This window comes from Battus philenor, unplaced genomic scaffold (genome assembly GCF_028537555.1).
Source record: "Battus philenor isolate CCGP_79_NKW_IND1 unplaced genomic scaffold, ilBatPhil1.0.hap1 SCAF_3, whole genome shotgun sequence".
Classification (NCBI taxonomy): domain Eukaryota; kingdom Metazoa; phylum Arthropoda; class Insecta; order Lepidoptera; family Papilionidae; genus Battus; species Battus philenor.
In genome coordinates this window covers 2,455,237-2,476,410 of record NW_027181693.1, presented here as the reverse complement: position 1 = coordinate 2,476,410, position 21,174 = coordinate 2,455,237, and the positions used below count along the sequence as shown (strand labels likewise).

General features: G+C 35.0%; 1 protein-coding gene across 1 annotated transcript in view; it reads left to right on the top strand.

The window, feature by feature from the left end:
* Positions 1–21,174, top strand: part of LOC137926525 (uncharacterized) — a 50,041-nt gene that overhangs the window by 5,606 nt on the left and 23,261 nt on the right. The window contains exons 2-8 of the mRNA XM_068770145.1: positions 4,943–5,095; positions 11,279–11,410; positions 12,096–12,252; positions 13,617–13,866; positions 17,380–17,729; positions 19,121–19,285; positions 20,324–20,473. Coding sequence (XP_068626246.1) covers positions 4,971–5,095; positions 11,279–11,410; positions 12,096–12,252; positions 13,617–13,866; positions 17,380–17,729; positions 19,121–19,285; positions 20,324–20,473 — 1,329 coding nt within the window. The 5' untranslated portion in view covers positions 4,943–4,970. The remainder of the gene's footprint in view (positions 1–4,942; positions 5,096–11,278; positions 11,411–12,095; positions 12,253–13,616; positions 13,867–17,379; positions 17,730–19,120; positions 19,286–20,323; positions 20,474–21,174) is intronic.

Sequence of the window (21,174 nt, the reverse complement as noted above, 5' to 3'; positions counted from 1 at the left end):
AAAGATAATCAAAGGAAAGTGTAATCTATTGTTTACCTGTTAAATTTTATTTTTGAAGTCGACAAATGCCCTGCGACTATCGAAAGATTCCACTTAGTCATTTATTATAAGTCACAATACCTCTATTTCTCTGAATTTAGAGTAAAATTGCAATCAATTCAGATCTGACGAGACGTTGAACCAAACTTTGTATATAAATATACTATTTATTTATCAAAGTACTGTACTGTTTCGAAGAAGTTAATGATACTAGCCCTAAGACTTACAGCTTCATTTGACATGATTTCTGGGAGCGGAAGGGTCTGTGAATTATACTTTTAACTAGAGTTTCCGAAGCATCTATTTAATTATTTTTTATATGCCCCCCGTTATTAGGGACCTTTCTTTCACCACTATCTTAAGAGAGACAGGATCTTTTTATTGTATTAAATCATTTTCTCTCTTATATTCTTTACAATTTGATTCATTCGTCATCTATTTATCGTGACAATATCTTACATTCTCTTAGCTTACTTGTATCCTTATAAACACCACCTTCCTTCGCTTCCTCCCCTAAAATATTTCAGTAGGTTACTTCTATATACCAAAAGATAGTTGTTTGTTTCATCTTTGGTATTTTTTTCTCCTATCTTAATTGTTCTAATTATTCACTTTTACGTTTTTTTATTATTTTCTATTAGTTTCTAGATCTTTAATATACTATTCACATTTTAAATTTCTAATTTCTTCAGTCTTACCTGACCCTTTCTAACTTGATTTATTTTCATTTATTGCCTCTTTTATTACCTCACTGCTAAACTTTACGAACGGAGGGCGAGCGAGGCCTTTATTAAAACAAAGGCGATCACAGTAAAGTTCACTCCTCCTACTTGCATCGTATCCCTCACTATTGCGGATCGTGACCCTTTTTCGGAAGTTTGTAGCGCTATATTACGGTATTTATTTGTTTCGGCTACTGTGATATCGAGCGTAGTTTGGATCTGTTCAAATTTGCTCAGATCAATGGGACGCTGCTTCGTGGTCGCCTTTCATATACTTCAAGAAAAGTACTCTGGAAATATATAAAATGTAATAAAAGGAATACGACACATCGAAAGTAAACGGACCCATTAGGAAATCGTCGAGACAAACAAATTGAAATCGAACGACACATCCGGCCATTGAAATAAATAAGTTTGGAAAAGGCACATGAAAGAGTGGTGAGAAGAAGGCGTCCCGGGCAATAAAACCTTTCGTATAGATCCAAACTCGCAAGGAGTCGCATCGGCGTCCCCCATCGGGTTTTGCGTGGCGGTGCTTTTGTAGTGTGGCCACGAAACGAATGGCGATATTCTGTAAAATTATTCTATTGGTTTGTTGACTAATTATTTTTTTTAAAGAAATTAAAGCGTTTACGTTCTTTAGCTTTTCTTACAAATATTTAAAACACACAATAAGGCTAATAAAATATTTTCATGTATATCTAATATGAGAAATATAATAACTCCACGTATATATTAATATACGGAGTTAAAAATTATTACTTAAATAAAGAAGATATAAAATTAATGAAACGTTATTTTTGAACTATTTGTGTATATTGAACTTTATACGGTCTTTATCTTATATTAAGGCGTGTTTTGAGGTAAATGATACTGAGTCAGTGAAGATATTCATACAGTTGATATCTAGGGTCCGATATTAAGTTCCAGAGTAATAATTACTTCATATTACCGGAAAATTTTATAAAGTTAAAAATATTTTATGTATAGTATATTTAAGCTAATAATACGAATAATATAAAATGATTTTCTTTGGTCCAATTTTTTGAATATTATTTTATCTTCTTTACTTGCCACCGTCTCATCAATTTCCTAAGCATCGACTCTTCCTTTTAACTGCTGATTTCCTGGCCGCATCGCTAATGTGTTATCGATCTGGTAGTTTGGCAGCGGTTACAGTCCGTGCCATGCGGCACACGTCATCGGACTACCCCCACCCCACGACCCGCCGGCTAATGTCAAATCGTATCACGAACTCCTTTGAGAAACTAAAAAGGTACTTTATGTAGTTGTGCTTCTGAATTCGTATTATATACATAATCTCAAAGCACAAAAATGTGTGCTGTTTTGAAAATATTTAGCGGCAATTTACTTGAAACTATATTTAAAACGATGCACATGTTAAACGACGATGTACATTTCATAGTGTCATGCGCGAGAACTGTCAAAAAAAAAACAAAAAAATTACAATAATAAATTTTTCAAGTTTCTGCGCACTTATTAATCCTTTTTTTTTACAAAAACCATTTATAAAATATTTGGAAGAGTAAACAAAAACAATTTAAAGGAAATCTTTCTTTTTTCTTATTTTTAAAGGAAAGCTTTGAATTGCAAATCTACGTACATACATATACAAGCTTCGATATCTGATTTATTTCCTTTTCACCAGAACATTGAAACTTGTGGTACCAGTAGAACTTGCTCCGGGGGAATAAATATACCTACAGTCCACACAACTTAGGTAAACTAGTAAGTTTACCTTGGCAACAAAATTACTAGTAACAAATTGGAAGTAATTTTTATGACTGCCAAGAGCGAAAATCAGTTCATTTCTGGAGAGGGCTTCGTTTTGTAAAGCAAGTTGAGGAATCTGGTCGGTGAAGGTGAACGCCAATACATTGCAATGATGCCTCCCTACCTGCTACAAGAGTCGGCAGCCCCGAACAGCGTATCCGATCCGGCGCCCGTACAATAAATTCAAGGAATGCTGAAAAGTAAATTCTACGAATGATTCCTCTCGTTAGCCCAGTCATTTGATTACATACGAGTACAATGGTGTAAGTCCGAACACGTATTTTGTGTCGTACTACCTTATAAAAGAAATTGACTCCGAGTCCGTGCTTGAAGTAATTATTTATACATACCAGTAAATTATTTTGAGTCAAGAAATAACCGTTGTAATCTTTATTTACTAAAATTAATCTAACCCGTTATTGTGACTTATAAAACTGACCCTATTATAATTTTTAAAAAGAGAATGTTTAAATAATATCGGAAAGGTATTACTTTGAACGGTGTCGATAGATGGCGCTGATGGTAGTCTGCATCGCGCAAAAATATTTTTACATCAAATATTTTAATATACGGAAATTATTTTTAGGTCACATGCCCCTTTTTCCGTGAGTTCTATTTCAACGAAGCTGCACAAAGTCAAATTGGCTAGCAGCACAATATTACACACCACATAGTAGTGTTAAAATAAATTATTTAATAATAATCAATGACATATTCATTTTTGGATAAACAACAAGTTTATCCGACTTGTTTATCTATATCGTCTTCTTCGCTACTTTCTTTCTCATCTGATCCTAAAAGGATTTGGTTACAAAGTTACAAAGGTATTAATTTTGGAACAAATTGTGTACAACACTATGTTCTCTAATAATAACTACAATAATAGGTTTAACGTGTTAAGAAGGTTCACATCGTATTAAGAAAAAGGGAAAAAGATTAAAAAACAAAAATAACATTGAATATAGAAATTTATTCCATAAATAACAACACAAAAAAATTAAAATAACAAAAACAACACGTTATTTAGTTATAGTACATATTTAGGTATAGTATAGTATAATCTGTTGGAGGCAATATTACAACAGCGGTGTTGAGTGAAAGCTTCTAAAAAGAAATGTCTTAGCTCTCACGGTGGACAGTGAAAAAGTGTTGTTGTCTTAATTGACAGTAGACCTCTTAGATTTAAAAGAAAAATAATTTCCACCCACAGTACTACATCACAACAAACACATTTAACATTTAAAATACAGATTATATAAACAATCAGAACAGTTCGAAAAAGATCGTATATACTGAGAATTTATGTACCTATATGTGGTTAATTCAGTGTTACTATTTATGCACATATATTTAAATTAAGAATACATTTACAAGATTTAACGAAGCGTTTTTCACATTCACGACTGTTTAAATGTTTTTATATAATCTGTATTTATTTGACACAATAAAGCTTTGTGATTCTCGTTTCTTCAGTATTACTTTTTAATAATTTTACAAAAAAAATATGGCTTACGAAAGTTTTTCGAAATTTAAATATTAAATATGAAATCCTTTTTAAGTCGCCAGTGTAGCGTCATTGAAAGGCAGTGGTCAATAAGAGTGATGTTTTGCAAAACTGCGTGATAGTGGTCTATATTTCTTTAGGCAGGCGGTGTGTATAGAACTCATGACTCCAGAATCCACGATTCTTAAAACCTGCGACAGATTTCCGTTTCTTATGTTATAATAGAGAAAAAATCATTGCTTACGATGTTTTTGTTTTAAAGTGGTATTAAAAGTTGTGTTATAAATTAAAATAAAATAATAAATTTGTATGAAAATAATTTAATGTTTTCTATCAATTATAGTAAGGTTTGGTAACAATGAAAAGTTGTAGTCCCGCTTTTTAAATCTATAAGAAAACATGTCCAATTGTAGACGTCCTCTAACGGAAATAATGATGATGATATTGAGCAGATGTCCGTTACGGCCAAACTTACAAAAGTATTTTTAACAAAATTTTCAATCGCAATAATTGATGAAATAAAAATTAAATAAACCCTAATTCATTCTATTCACATCTCAGATTAAGAGTTATAAGACCACGAGTATATGAGTATTTGTTTCTCTTTAAAATTTTCGAGGTGGTCCAAAAAAGGGAAATTCATATCACTGATGTATAAGGTCTGGGAAAAAGTCTTTTTTAAACAGTATTTATAAACGTGCAACAAATTCTATCTGGCTGCACTATCTGTATCTGGCGGGATTTGATGACATTGTATAGTGTAAGCACACTTCTCAATACATATGCGGTAATGGTCAGCGAGCGTGTGAAGGGATCTTGTGCTGTGTGTACATGGGCCAGTGTGAGGAGAGGGTCGCTAAGCGGGAGGCGTGTGCCGGTAGAGGCGGAGGCGGTGTGACCGCGGCGCGGCGATGAGCGCCGGCGCGCTGCGAGCGGGCGGCGCGGGCGACTCCACGCCGGGCTCCGACGGCGGCGAGCGCATCACGCGCCTCTTCCCCAAGTGTCGCCCACGGAACACGCAGCACCAGCACGATAGGTAACACACCACCACCCCCCCGCGCGCACCGTGCCCCGCGCTTACAGCTTACACACACACCCAACACATCTATATACATCACGCACACATCGCCAATTGATGCGTCACGCGCTTTACTCACATATACTGCCAACGCTATACATTTACACTATGAAAGTTTAAATTATAATTTTATATAACTATGTACTACTCAGTGCAGAACAATTACAATGTCAAATTGGTCTAATAAATTATACGTATATTACATTCGTAGATACTTGTTGATTGCTTATACAGTGAACCGAGTAAACTTGTGAAATACGTATCATATATAGCCATCTTTATCATCATTTCAACCTCAAGACTTCCTTTGCTAGACATAGGCCCTATAGATTTACAATACTAGCGATAGGAAGCGGCCGTTTCCAACGTCTTCCATCGACTTAAACAAGATTGTTTGTTCACAACGTGGCCTACTTCCTATGCTGCTCTTGCCGATCCGTGATCTGCACTCCAAACCCTTAAGGTCACAGCAATCTTCTGCTTTTTATGGCCTCAGTTTTTGAGGACATCTCGTTCCCTCTGCATGTATATGGGACAGGAATGTTACATTTCGGTAAAGTTTTTCAGATTTTTTATTTTTATTTACATACTGCTTCCTTCCTGCACAATATTTTTTAAAGCCTTCCTTTTTGTACTTCACATGTGTCATCTTTTCACAGTTGCAAATATTCTGCTATACATCGCTTTTCTTTCTTCATCTATTTTTCCTGCTCACTATTTTACATGACTTATTACAGATTGTTATGGCTCATTTTTATATAACACATTTTATTTATAATTTTAAAAGTCAGAGTCTTGTTAATTTAATTTTTTCCCTTTATTGCTTTTTATATTATTTTACCGGGCTTTTGTACATTTCCTGCGTGTCTTACTGACTCTTAGAATCGAGGGTGAAGTCTTGTTCCTATTTATTGTGATTTGCACCACTTTTTTTTAATACTCAAGGAATTTAAGACGCTGATTGTCATCGCCCATTAGAGAGGCGGACAATCTGCGTCTTAAATTTCTGCATCCATCTTTCTTTGCATCTCGACCTCGGATTCAAGCGAAGTCCTCCAAAAACAAGACAGCCGGAGCGGTCTTCTGTGTAGCTTGTTCACTGCCACTTCATTTTACAAATCCGCTAGGCTATGTCGGTCACTTTTTTATTAATTTGATCTCGTTAAAAAAACTAAAAACCTCGAGCAGAGCTCTCTGGTAGGTTTCCTGTAAGGAATCGTCTAGATATCATTTCTTATGGCCAATGGTGAGGGGAGGATTTGCCGAAAATTCGTCAATAGTTTCTGGATTCTGGAATTAAAAATCGAATTAGTGAAGTACGAAACTGTAAATTAATTGTTCAAGTTTAAAAATTGTCGCCACTTTTATTTTGTAATCTAAGACATGAACTTAAATAAGATAAGCTTATTTTTAATGTATTCACATAGAAAGGTTGTAAGAGTAAAAACTAAGTTGTGTAAAAGACATCTATTTACATTCTATTACTTTGAATTATGTCAGATTAAGTTATTTATTCTTTTGGAATGTGACTGTTTGAAAGCTACTCGCAGTATGAATTCTCCAGAGATATTTAGTTATACATATATATATATATATGTATATATGTATATATACATATATATATATATGTGTATATATATATATATAAATATATATTTATACTTTACATTTACTATGTTATTGTTTATTCCCTAAACCATTGACTGCAAATGAGCTATGAATACATTCACTCTTTAAAGCTTTCACACACTATAACCTATCATCCTGTATAACATTTATTTTATATTCGTCACTACTCGTAACCTATTACTAAAGACGGTTGAGGTCATTGAACTCTTGATTGTTAAACCACAAGTTATATATTAAGACTTAACTTGTAATATCATGTTTCGATTTTTGTCATAGCATTGTGGAAGTTTTGCATGTTTTGTTGATTTGGTAATTTGCTTGACCCGTATACCCGTATACCTGCTTCTAATGCTTGCCTTTGAAAAAAATTTTGGACTGCCATTGTTTTTTTTTAATTTTTTTATACTTTCTTAATGTTTGCCAGCGTTGAATATGTTATCTACGAACATAAGCGGTAGTTTATAATCATAGTCTGCTTACTCATATTAATCTTCATACTTATTTAATTGTACATCATTCTAAAATGGAATTATAAAAGTATTTTTTTAAATTGTAATTTTAAATTTTCACTAAACATTTGCGTAATTATTACAATTTCAAACCTGATAACATTAAAAAAAAACATGACTACTTGTTTTTGCACTTGATGATAAAACCACAAAGACGTATTTCATTTTGGGTTATTCATAGCTAATTAATCGTACAGGTTAATTAAAAGAATAACACTTAAGTTTGGGAAATTGAAGTGGGAATGGGAAAGTCTCATAGTTCGCTGAACTTATGGCCGCTGAAGCCTGAAGGTTCCGGACCCACAAAGTGAACGGACGACATTATTAAATTCGTCGGACGCTGGACGAAGGCCGCTTCAAACCGATCCTCGTCCCCTCTCCATACTACTTTAGCGGACGTTATATTAAAATGCTAATAATAGCTTATATTCATCGCATGCGATTCGCGTTTTAGTCTATTGATATCAAGTTTTGATAGCGTTAGTATATTAATGTGTAAGTTAATTACTTCTTAAAGTTTCTATTATGGGAAAGTAAATAGCATTCTCTGAAATATACCTCCGAGGCCCAGTGCAGATTAATCGACATATATACTCATAATTCGGTTCATAAATTATGCTATGTCATGTATCCGATATCTCTTAAAAATTTAAACGGCTCTAATATCACATTATTTCCGTATTAAACCACACTTCTAATACAACGTAGTTTCGGAAAATCTTGTCATGTTTGATATATATTGCACTAACAATATTAGTACAAAATAATAAGGTATATTAATCCAATAACTTTGCCTGTTGTTTTTCTAGTAAAATTTACTAGTAGGTCTTATAAGAAGACTCAGGTTCAATCAATGAGCAATGGAGAGGGATATGCTCGGAGTTACGCTGCGAGATCAAATCAAGTAGCTCGAAGAATTGCTCGTTTTAAGTGGCAGCGGGCAGGGCGCATCGCTCGTGCGACCGATAAATGTTAAGTGGCGAGCACTAGCCGATAGACGCGGCGTGGGTAGACCCATCACTAGATAGACAGACAGCATAGTTCAAGTCGCGGAAAGTCGCTAAAAGCGGGCAGCGCAAGACCGGATATCGTGGCGATCTTTAATATCTAATAGATTCAGGCGTTACTTTACGTAAGTCCATCCTAAGTAAGAAAGGGACTAATATTGCCAGCCCGCTGATAAATGCGCATGCAGCAAACAATGCGAATTACACAACTTCCACCGTTGATTCACTCAACACGTGTTTCACTCCTCCACGGGGCATCCTCAGAAGTAATGTTACACCGACCAGCGCCAAACACACCGCCAACTACTCGGTGTTTGGCGCTTGTTTATCAGCGGGCTGATGGGCGGTGCACTTCATTGCACGACTACTGCTGCATAGCGGAAGTAGCTAGATATTAGTCCGTTTCTTACGTGACGATCGTTGGGGAGGCCTATGCCTTGCAGTGAGCGTCCATGGGCTGAAAGAAGAATAATTTTAGCAGTTACGCTACCAGTGCTACGCTATTCTTGCGTTTATATAGAAATGCTTGTGGATTTGCATTCGAATAGTGATATAGAAACTAGTAGTACGTATGTAAGTAGTAGTAGAGTGGAAGATTGTAATTTAATTAATTAATTAATTTTATTTAAACTTACTTATGGATAAAAATAACAATAATAAAATTACACGAAATAAGAAATAAATGTACTTAAAATCGAAATTAACTTATTCATATTATTTTTGTCGATTGACTTTTTACCTTCTTTGCTAGAGACGACTGCGTTACGGCAAAATTTTTTACATATTTAGATTTGCCAGTAACATTTTAGAAAGTGCGGATGGATCTACTATGATCTAGTAAGGTTACTGAATATCTCATATCTTTTTTAACTTTGGACTACTAATTTGTCAGTTTGACATCTTTAATCGGTTTATGAGAAGCTTTTATTGAAATATAATTCATTTTAATAACGTCATGTGCCCAAGTTGAAGAACAGACTTATACAATTCTAAGTCGCACAGTTCTTAACACAGCACAGACTTAATAGCCTTATTGGCTTGATGGTATTATGTTATTTCACTATGATTTATTGTTACTATTGCATTAGCTTTTTCCTTGTTTGTCCAATGAGTACAATTTAAAGCACGAGAATAGATTTACGGAAGGCGCTATAGTGACGTAATCGACATTTCGCGTGCCTTCCGATTGCTCACAGCGTAGAGTCACGTGATCGCTGTTGAATTACGTAAACTGGCGCCGTTAAACTGAACCATGCCTTTGCGTGATCTTTACGTTCTAACAACGTGAAATGGGTCGTAAAGATTTTAACTTTTGGCTCGGTTAACTTACATAAAAAATGGGAAGTGTTGAATTACATTAGTCTATGTTAATTTTTATTCTTCGTTAACTTGGTTGTCAAATAGCACGCGGGGGACTCCCCGCACGCTTTTTACATTCGATAAAATAAATCGGTTTGTTTAAAGGAATATTGACATAGGACTAAAGTTTATGAGTGTTATTGGACGCGTATTAGTCTGTACGGTATCATATAAGCATGCAAGCGGAGGGTAGGGTGGTGTGAACCGTTATTGCATGGGGATAACTATATCACGCTTACAGAACCTCCTGCATGCCTTATGAGTACTCTTAAAACCATTAAAAATGAATACCAAACATGGAAAGTGTTGGAAATCATTAGAGTATTAAAGTTATTTTTATTGGTCATCATAGGGTAGCTCGGTATAGTAAGTGTTTGCTTTAAGCAGAAACGATTTGACTCTGCGTGGTGTTAGTAAAGGATTGAAAATCGATAGATGAAAGGTACATTGATACAATTACATTTTATTATGTTCCGCGTGCTTTTTAAAGGAAATTGTTTCGATATAACATTGTTATTAGATTTAATATCTTCAAGTTGTACTAGGGATACATGCTTGTTTCCGAGGAAGGGTAGGTTCGCAGTTTCATGTAGGCACATCACAATCTTTAACTGCTGCTCAATTTTACATCACATTTCAATGACATATTTCATCAATGTTACGTAATTTAGAGATATTATCCCTTTCGTTACCAGCGCCTGAGTTAGCCGGCGTCCACTGAACGACCCTTGTGTACCAGCGCCTTGTAATGTGAGCATATGTTCCTGTTTTAAGATTTATCACAGCCAAATAAATTACTTAAAATTATCCTAATTTCTATTTTCAATTAATATACCAGTAAAATCTTTAAATATGTAACACAAATGAAAAAATTCGAACACCAGATTACCGCCATGCAATGTACACACTTCGCGGCGCAAATGCCCGGTTCAGTAGCGTCACTTCGGCGGAACGGACCGCGGTAAGGAAAGGGTTAAGTCTAACTTTTTGATCTGCAGGCTTAGTTGATAAATAACTGACTTTCTTAAGTATTATTATAATTGCAGCTTTGTATTGTTTACTTTATTTTCTTACTGTTTGGCTTCTGGCGGCTGATTATCAAATGCTTTGTAATATGTACTAGTTATGCTTGCAAATATACAACTTTTCAACAACAGCTTTGTTTTCCAAATACATGTAACACCAAAAAAAGTACATAAATAAAAAAAATTATATTTTATTGTATTTTTGTTTATTGATACAATAAGATAATAATTATTCAATATGGTAAGTACTCCTTTTTTATTTCATAAAAATTCCGGATAAAATTTATCGTAGAGACTGTACGTTAATAAACAAATTTATTTATAACGTTACACGATACGACTTTCATATTTATTTAATGTGACCTTAAGGAGGAAATAATCCAGTGGTGTAATTTCCATTATGTGAGGCCAATTAACCACTGAATTCAGTGAATTTATGAAATTGGTTAATTGTATCGGAGGCTGTGTGGCTTGCCATATCGAAACCTTTTAGAAAGCAAAGTTTTGGTTAAAAAATTCTTTATGTTATGATTTTTGTTGTTAACCATTAAAAATGGGTTTTGATGACGGTAATGGATTATTCTACGTGTATGATGATGAACCGGTTTCCAGGCTGAACTCCGGCGTCGAGGGCCGCGACATGAACAACGCGAACAGCTTGTCCTCGGACGAGGAGCGCGGCACCGACGGCCAGCTGGTCATTCTCAACTCTAAGGGAGGCACATACAAATTGAGAGACTCCAGGTATCGTAGACGCGCTAAGTTTTTTCTCATTAGTTCTATTCTACTGTTTTTTCCAACAGGTAACTAACATTTCGTCGTCTCAGACAAATGATATTGCAAGCGAAATCCAAACACACAAAATATAGATGAAAAAAATCGAAAAGATTTTTCTTCTTCCTTGCAAATCGTTTTTCATTTTCCGAAATAAATCAATAAAAAATTAGTGTTCACTCTGAAATAGGTCTTTAAGTGATCACTATTGTAAATTAGTTTTATAGTTTTTATGGATATTGATTGTCTTTATAGTTTTGTTATTACAATTTCTAAATTCCTTTTATCTTATCCTTTAGGTAGAGGACAGATAAGTAGAAATTTACGAAAGTCTACTCGCTAGGGGTCTCGAGGCGGACGTTTATTAAAAATAATTCATATTTTTAAACTATCGTCAGTATAGGTATTAAACTTGGTTTCAATTATATTTATCTTGTTAAAAATTACCAATGGACTTTATAAAATTGCTATAGGAATTGAGGGGCTTTCGTTGTGTTCGAGAAGCAGTAAGGAGACAGCTAGTTTAAATATAAACAACAATAAGCTCCTGTAATAACGTTTGTGTTATATATATATATTTATTTTAAAAATACTTACTCCGATATCTTCTTTGAATGTATCCTTGTGTAGAAAATAACGAAGTATTAACGTGCAGGATAATCGAAATAGCGGGCGGCCGCGAGCTGTACTCGCAGAGCCGCGCGAAGGCGGCACGAAAGCTGCGTCACAACGCCACGCATAAGCACAACCTGCGGAACAAGCGCCCGCCCGCCAAGGACACCGGCGACTATACGGAGAACATCAACAATGAGGTATTATCCTGATATCTATGAAGACATCACATAGTTCTTACAACCCACGACTTTTAGGGCCAAATGATTCTCGAGCTGTGTCCACTACTAGATGGACCAACGATATAATATATAGGCAAGCCAATCGTGACGATTTACGATATACGTAACGACTATATGTATAACACATGCTCGTTCAACGAGCCATGGAGATAACTTTCTCTATATCGTTTTCGGATTCTTCTACTATATCAAATCAGGTTTAAGGAATCCGTATGCTAATTTAACCAACGTAGTTTAACGGATAGTCAATTGGTAAGGCACATAGCGCGCAGAACAGATGACCACCAGGGACTTATGACTCTGCAGCGGAAACCTTGAAATGCCATGCCTAGGATGTTCTATCATCAGGTCGAATTTTATGTCATGAAAAAAATCTAGTACATTCTATAGATTAACATAATTTTATTTGAAATGATCAAACACGCAGCCCGCGGGCATTTGCGACCCGTTAAACATGTTTATGCGGACCAACAATAATTTCTGAAATTGAATTTGTTTTATCGCCTTTCTCTCATCAATTCATTATTATTAAATTAATTATAATACAATGATAGTACATTCTAAACCGAAACAATTAATTAAAAATGACCACCGATCAACACAGTGATACACGATTATAAATCTGTGCGTACCTATCTCATAAATACCGTCTGATAATGATCAGCGTGTAAAAAACCAGTTCCAAATTTTTCATTAAAAATTTCAAGTAAATTCGTTTTTCTGCTCTTTTCGTGTTAGTTTTTATATTTAACATAAAAATTGTTTAATTGTTACTTTATGTGCGGCCCGCTAAATATTTGATGAAAAGTTGTTCACCCCTGATTTATAATTATTTAAAGTGTAATAATATATCGCAACAATTTAAATATTTTTTGTTTAAAAATCGTTAAGGCTATAATTTTCAACAGGTTTGACGAGTATAGTAAAATCGACACCTTCATAGAATATAATGCAAACTAATCGTACGTTTATAGAAGGTGCGTTTGAAGTAAAAATATCGGTGATTTTTTTACTACTTAAGATATTTTAATTATGATATTTCTGATGTTTAATATAGACGATTTTAGATGTTAAAGTGACCAATACATATAGTGAACAATAATTAATTTTAATACGTAATAAACTAAATATTAAAAACGCTTTTAATTACAACATTATTACGTTAATTATTATTTTTGAACTCATTGATTTTTTGATTGGTTGTTCCGTTCATTGACATTAAATAAAAGCTATATATTAACGCCCTTAAAGATTTCAAACCAATAACTATTCATCGTGTATACATTGGTTAGTAAACTTTTATTTATTCCTTTTCTTTTCAGATATCACTACACAGAATTATCAATGAGCCGAAAAAAATGATATCCCGCCATACGTCACCCACGTACACGAACGGCGATCGGGACGTGGTAGTGGAGTCGCTGAACGCGCCCAACACCATGGGCATCCCCAAGAACAGCTCCCCCATACTGGACCCGCACAAAACAACTGACGTCAGCGCCAAGAGTAGCCCCATCGCCGTCGTTGCCGATGGGGAGGTCGTGGTGTTCGACGATAATGACGACTGGAAAGGTAAATTTAGCATTCATTTCGCGTTTATATCTATATATCGAATACATCACAAAATACAAACGGTCAATAATATAAATACACCTCGAAGTTCTCGCTATTCTCTAAGGTGAAGTTTGCTTATGGCGACTATAGAAACAGATTGATTGGATTTTCAGTGCTGTCGGGTGCACTCGAGTTGGATTGCTAAATGCGTGTCGGGTGATAAACCAATCCTTATGCCTAGTCGCCCCAGGGAGCGGTCGCTCAAGCATACTGCATGCGATTTTCCAATGTGAAATAACTAATGTAACAATCCGAATTTAGGTTACCACATACGTGCATTGTCTGAGTTAAATGTCCTCTACGCTAAAATTGTTATGAAATTGTAAATAAGACTTACTTAATCTTTCAACATGACGTCACAATTTTTTTTGTCCAATAATATTAGTCCTATATTATTTAAATTTAGAATGAAGCTATCCAAAAAATTGCAACACCATTGCACTTTTTTACTATTATATACATTTAAAGTTACACAGAGCTTTTTACTTAGATTTACAAAGTGTAAGCAACTTTTAGGTAATAACATCAAAACGGTTAAGGCTTTCTCCGTTGTAACGTACAGACTTATTCTTTAATAACGTCTTTATTAAAATTAAAACTAAAGTCATCAATCTTCTAACTTATTTATCTTCTATCTTTTTTAACTTTTTTCTAACTAATCATGATTATAACGGTAAAAGAATCTTATATTTTAACTCCAATTTATTAAGTAATGCTGACTTTAATAACCGTCAATTTAACATCGTTAAAAAATTAACTGAATTTTTTCTTCATTTAGTTATAAAGTTTTTGGTATTATTAGTCTTTTTTGGATAAAAGCCTTTTATCCGAATACTCTGACCGGGTATGGCTACATAATAAAATTCCTCGAGATTTCTTAGACTTTCCGTTTCTTAGTTTTAAATCTAAATTTAAAATTATACTATTAAATGAATCTTATTTTAGAATTAAAGAGTTTTTGGTTCATCGAAATAAGTATTACTTGGTTTGTTAGCTCATTTATCTGTTTAATATTATAATGTACACATTAAAAATTGTTAAATTTAATTAAAAAAAAGACTATCTAATAGATTCAGGCGTACTTTGCGGAAGTCCATCCTAAGTAAGAAAGAGACTAATATATAGCTACGAAGTAATGTTACACCGACCAGTGCCAAACACCGAGATCACTCGGTCAACATCCTGAGAATGCCCTGTGGAGAGGTGAAACACGTGTTGAGTGAATTAACGGTGGTAGTTGTGTTTCGCATTGTTTGCCGCACGCGCATTTATCAGCGGGCGGGCGGGCGGTGCACTTCATTGCACGACTACTGCTGCATAACGGAAGTAGCTATATATTAGTCCCTTTCTTACTTAAAAAAGACTATTGAACTATTGGATCTTCTCAACAGATGAGTACGACGATAGATTACTGCTAATAATATAAAAAATATCGACGATTCAAAAGTGCATAAAATTTCAACTTGATTAAAGATACTTTGAATTGAAATCTGTACAAAGCCTTCTATCGCTAAATCCCAGTGCAAATCATTTGTGGTAAAATCCAAGTGAAGTAACGTCATGCCGTCTGTTCTCTAATATCTCGTGTGCGTTTCGTCAATGACCACTGTCACGTGTCACCGCTCACACACCTAACCTGTGACCGCAATCTCTGCTTGTATATGGTCCTAGGATATGTTGGTTTCCTCGCAGTGATTCCTTCGTCGTTTATGAGAAATAGCGATGTAGACTTACAAATCGACAACTAAATTTTGATAATGTACATAGCCTTAACATACTAATGATATTTTGTATGTATATCATAATATTAAATAAGTTAAAAAAATGTATATATGTCGGTGCGCTTTCGCCCGAGAATCGGCTGGTTCGTAGCATAATTTCACAATGCGATAGATACCATACACCAGACATATCTCATTAATATCTTTTGGAAAGTCCTGTGTGGCTTGCAGTGGTCAGATTATGGTGTGAAACGACGACGATATATTAAATTGGGCTCTTCTAGCATTATTCACAGAACATACACAAGTAATGACAATAAATGACTACTTTAAAGAAAATGATCTCGTGTATTGTAGTCCTTGTAGCCATGTATTTTAAGTTATAGAATGCCTTTAAAGGGTAGCTCATTTAGATACTTCTCTCTATCAAATTAGTTTCTTCTCCCATTCTTATCATGGCGATTACAATTATACACCATAAAATTTGCCGTAATGGGAAATTACATAAATAAATAAATTATAACCCATTGAGTTACATTAAATAAGGTAGCGTTGTTCATAAAGCGCACGTAATGTCGATTCTAATACTGTTTGCCGGAATAATTGAATAATTCAAAAGTTATTTGCAATCAACGTCTCATGAAACTCCCCCTTAATCGCACGTTAATTTTAAGCCGGGGGTAAAATGAAGCGGCTCAAAGTTTATTAAGCCATCGTGGTTTGATGTCGTCCGGACCTCGTGACACCGTGTAAACATAATTTATACCCATGTTAGGTACTTTCAGCTTACGCTCAGCATATTGGAGTCTAAATTAATTTTATGTACTTTCTATAACACTATTCGTAATTGGTATCGAGGCCCAGTCAATGTACCGCTTCTACTCTAAAGCAATTTGAAATTAACACCAAGAGAGACAACAAAACTAATTATCGAACTTTTTATATCAATAATTTCATAATTTTGAAATCAAAAATTTGTCAAAAGAATTACTGTGTTTCGACGTTCTCTTTGAATGCCAAAGTTGTAGCAAGTAACAGCGTTGGTTGTCATTCGCTTCTGGTCACGCTATTAAGTTCCAATCTAAGCGATCTAAAAGCTCGAGTCCTCCAGCTAGTAGTTACTGTAAATAACATTTTTTTCTGTAGTTTTTTTTAGGTTTAAACTAAACTTCTTACATGCTACCTTGAACAATACCTTGTCAAACATCCTAATATAGTGTATATAATAAAGCTTGGAAATTAATTCATCTACGACTGTATTTAACATATTATGAATGACCACCAAAAAACCCATCTGAGTTTGTTTTGGGCTCTTCTCATATTAGGACATGTTTAGAAGACTCGATTATTACATCATCAAATTTCAATTTAATTACGTAGGTGTTGGTAATAATAATTAAAAAAGAAGTATTTGTTAATTATAACTAATTTGTAAATAATAATTAAGAAAGCCACGTCATTTTTTATCTTGCTTCTCACACAACAAATCCATACATACTAAAAATTATATATATTATATTATAAATTGCCAAATGCTTTATAATTTTAACTTTAAGATGTTCATTGCTGTACATTGGCCTCTTCCGTAGATTTCAATAAGGTCTGTCGGAAGCGACCAACATCCAGCGTTTTCCGATGACCTGAGCAACCTAATAGTTTTTTCAAATTTAATTTTTCCTCGTAGTGTACCAACTTTTATTTATTTTCCGAGCGTTTCCTTAACGATTCATTTCTTTCCTTTTATTTTCAGTGATATTGAATTCTGTGTCCCTAGGTTTGAGGATGGAACCGGATGTGAGTGACGATGATATCGATACGAGTGTAAAGCGAACTTTAGACGGTGTGAAGAACGGTGACAGTGACGTGCTGAACAATAGGAGTGAACTGAGTGACGACAGTGAGTCCTGCGCGTCGCGGGAGGGCGGGCGGCTCAGTGAGGGCAGCCCCGGCGGGGTGTGGCTCTCCGGGGATGAGGACAAGCACAGGGTGACGAGGGTGATAGGCGAGCTCCCGATCGCTGAGTACGAGGGCTCCCCGCGGAGGTACGGCCTGGGCAGTCAGAAGACCAGTAACAGATCGCCGAGGCCTGGCTTTCCACAGGTTCGTGAAATTTTATTTTAGTGTAATAAAGCTACAATTCGTAATGTAAATGTATACGTTCATTTATTAAATTATCTGAATTTACTAATTTACTACAGCCAAATTTAATTTATAATCAGAATTTATATTAATATTTGCAATAGTTCTGTAGTGGAAACTACGAACCGGTTAGCGCAGCGTATAGCGACCAAGGGGATATACAACCTTGTTAAGGTTGTTGGCAGATGCTAAATTCGAGCCGCTTCAGACCTGTCCTATTAGGTCCTGCCTTGTTAGGTCCGTAGCTAATCTATAAGCATTGGGAAGGATTCCGTAAAGCTCTAAGCTAATTTAAAACCCGTTCTATTGGAAATCTATGGGGGAGGTCCATGTCCAGTGAGAGACGTCATATGGTTGAAATGATGGTGATATAATGAATAATAAAAAAAAACAAAGTACCGATGTAATAATAATAGTTTTCACATCTTGTAGATAACAATAACTGTGGAAGGAAGTTGTAAAAGACATTTGCTAATTATTTTATTACTGTACAACAGTACTGTGAATTGAATTTAAAAAATGACCAGGATTCCAAAGAATAGAAATATTGCTCGGAATTTTGGAAAGACTTAAAATGTTTTATATTTTTATTTATTAGGTTTAATTGTGTTTTTCAGTTATAGTGGTTTTGGTTTTTGTTAGTTGAGACTGCAGTCGTTGTGTACACAATAAAAGCTCTTAATTTTGATTATTTTAAGGCTTAGACAGTAGTTGAAGTTGAAGAATTTTATAATTATTTCTTGCTTGACAGTTTTGTATATAATATCGTAGTTTTTACTCCGTAAATGAAGGAAGCGCGAAAAAGGAGTTTTTACTGTAAATATTTTTTTTCCTATAAAAATGGTAGTATGTTTAATTACCCTAATTATATATGATACAGCAATAACATACTATGCATAGGAACCAAGGTATTTCCAACTACAGAGACCTGTCCAGAATAACTACACGACCGATTATATGTAATGTTTGCTACTCTGACAAAATAATAGATGAATACATTTTAAATATAAAATGCAAATAATGCTTATCCTTTCTTAGCCACGTAGGAAAATCCTATAGGATTAAGGGATATTGTGGACTCTTACAGGCTAAAACTTAATAGACTTCTTTTATGCCTTTTGTTTAAACTACAGAAATACCTTAAATCATAACTTCCTTATATCATGACTTCTATTAATAAGATTTAGATTCTATATACTTCTATTATTTAGATTTCTATTAATAAAATAAGAGGCATTATTAAAGGATTTTGAATGTAATGCTACCTGCTCTATAGTAATATCGTCATTAGATACAACCGTATTTGATTGTGAAGTAGTTATAAAAATACAGATAAAAAAATTGTATTTCAGAGAGTGGTGACGGAAAGCCGAGATGTGTCGCCACCACCGAGTTCCGCCTTCGACTACCTGTACGAGTTCTCGGAGACGCGCAAGGTGCTCGAGGAGTTCTTCCGCTGTCCAGCTGTACCCGGGCACACGCAGCTCAGCGCCAACGACGAGATCGTCAACTTTCAAGTGCTTATTATTTTATACTATAAAGTTTCATCACTTCTTATTCCTTATAAGTGTTTAATAGCTTATGTCATGGACATATCTAATTCACCCAGATTCTCACTTGTCATATCTGTATCATCATCATCATTTCGCACTGGTAGCACAGCGGTGAAAGACTAAGACTTAAGATCGTAGGTCGCGGGTTCAATTCCCGGGATATAATTGTATACCGTACTTTTCAAGGATCGCCAAACCGCCTGCCAAGCGTGGCGATTATGGCATATCTACCAATAGATATCTCTTACGTCAGCCTATGCCTTATAGTAGGTGTCAACGAGCTGATGCGAACCTCAACATTTCAGCCGTCGGACGTCCACTGTTGGGCATCCCATCATGGTTTTCTGATAAGTCCAGTTGCAAGTATTTAATGAAAGCTCATATACAGGGTTATACATGTAAAATCTTTAGTAGTAGAAGTAAATGTATAGCTCATTTGCTGTCAACTAATGTGTGGATCACCCTTTGAAAAATCGATGGTCTCAGTGATAATTATAAAGAAGTGATAATAAAATAGATTTCAAAATTCGAAATTCGTATTAAAATTTGTTATGTCATAGGTTGCACTTTTTACCAAGTATATTTTACCTTTGCTTTTGTATGCACATGTATCTCTTTCTCCTTGAGTGTATTTTTGTGGTTTTCTTCGATGTCGTTAGAGAAAGATGATTCTTGGATTTTCCTCCGTCTTTTCTATGTCTTAATCTTTTTTATGACTATGACCAAAATACTAAAAAAGGCGATGGCAAACGGCATTATAGTCTCCGAAACATTATAAGGTATTTCATATCGAGATTTTAGTTCGATTAAGCATTGTTAGGTACGTAATTTTCTCCTGCTGCCAAATTTAATCAACATGATCACTTTGGCCACGGATCGTCAACTGCTAGATACATACCTTCACCAAAGAGTTCCAAGAGCACCCGGTTGAAAGCGGCCTACATCCAGTATCTCTCTGTCTATCTTTATTGTCGTGCTAATGACATTATTTATTTAACTCAGGATTTGGATTACGAATTGAGACGTCAGACCCAGGAGTGTCCGTCTGAGAACGGTATTGAAGAAGGGAGCGAGTCGGACTGGCCGCAAGTCACGGACACCCTGGACTCGCCGCACACCGCCCACAACCACACCAACTTCTTGGGACTTCAGGTATATAACTCACCATTTTAAGACATACCGTTACGTACACGTACATTCTTCTTGCAGTCTCCATCTTTCTCTTTCTTTTACATGCATAGACTCAATATCTAGTCACTTTTATATCAAGCCACAGTCAGACTAGTATTTTTTAATGGACATAGTACATTTTAGTTAGGTCCTAAGTAGTCTGGTTGTTTCTAGAACATAGATCAGTCGTACGACGTCTATCACTTTGATTGTAATTCGAAAGTAAAAGGTAAGTTTCTTTAAAAGAGGTTTTATAACCGGACCTTAGAATAGTTTTAAACACCTTCACTGCCGCCGCCTGAATATGTCTTTGAAATAAAGTGATTTTTTGGATTTACTTATTCTTGTTATAAATATTGGTCTAGAGAAAAACAACATTTTTTTTTTATTGTGCGTAAAATTTGTTACTATTACAGTGTGTTACTTTAATACATTAAAATAAATCCATAAAATATACATAAAGCTTCTTCGAATAAAGTGTGAGGCCAGAGTTATCAAAAGCAGCATGCACTAAATGATCTTTTAATTGCGCGACATGGGTCTAAGTATTATTTTCATCTCCCGAGATAAAACCTTTTTTTTTAGGACTTTTTGGAATCCTTTCCTGTATTGCTTTAATCGCCTTTTTCATACAAACACTGTGTGGACGAGGAGATACACAGTACACAAACATTTGACTATTA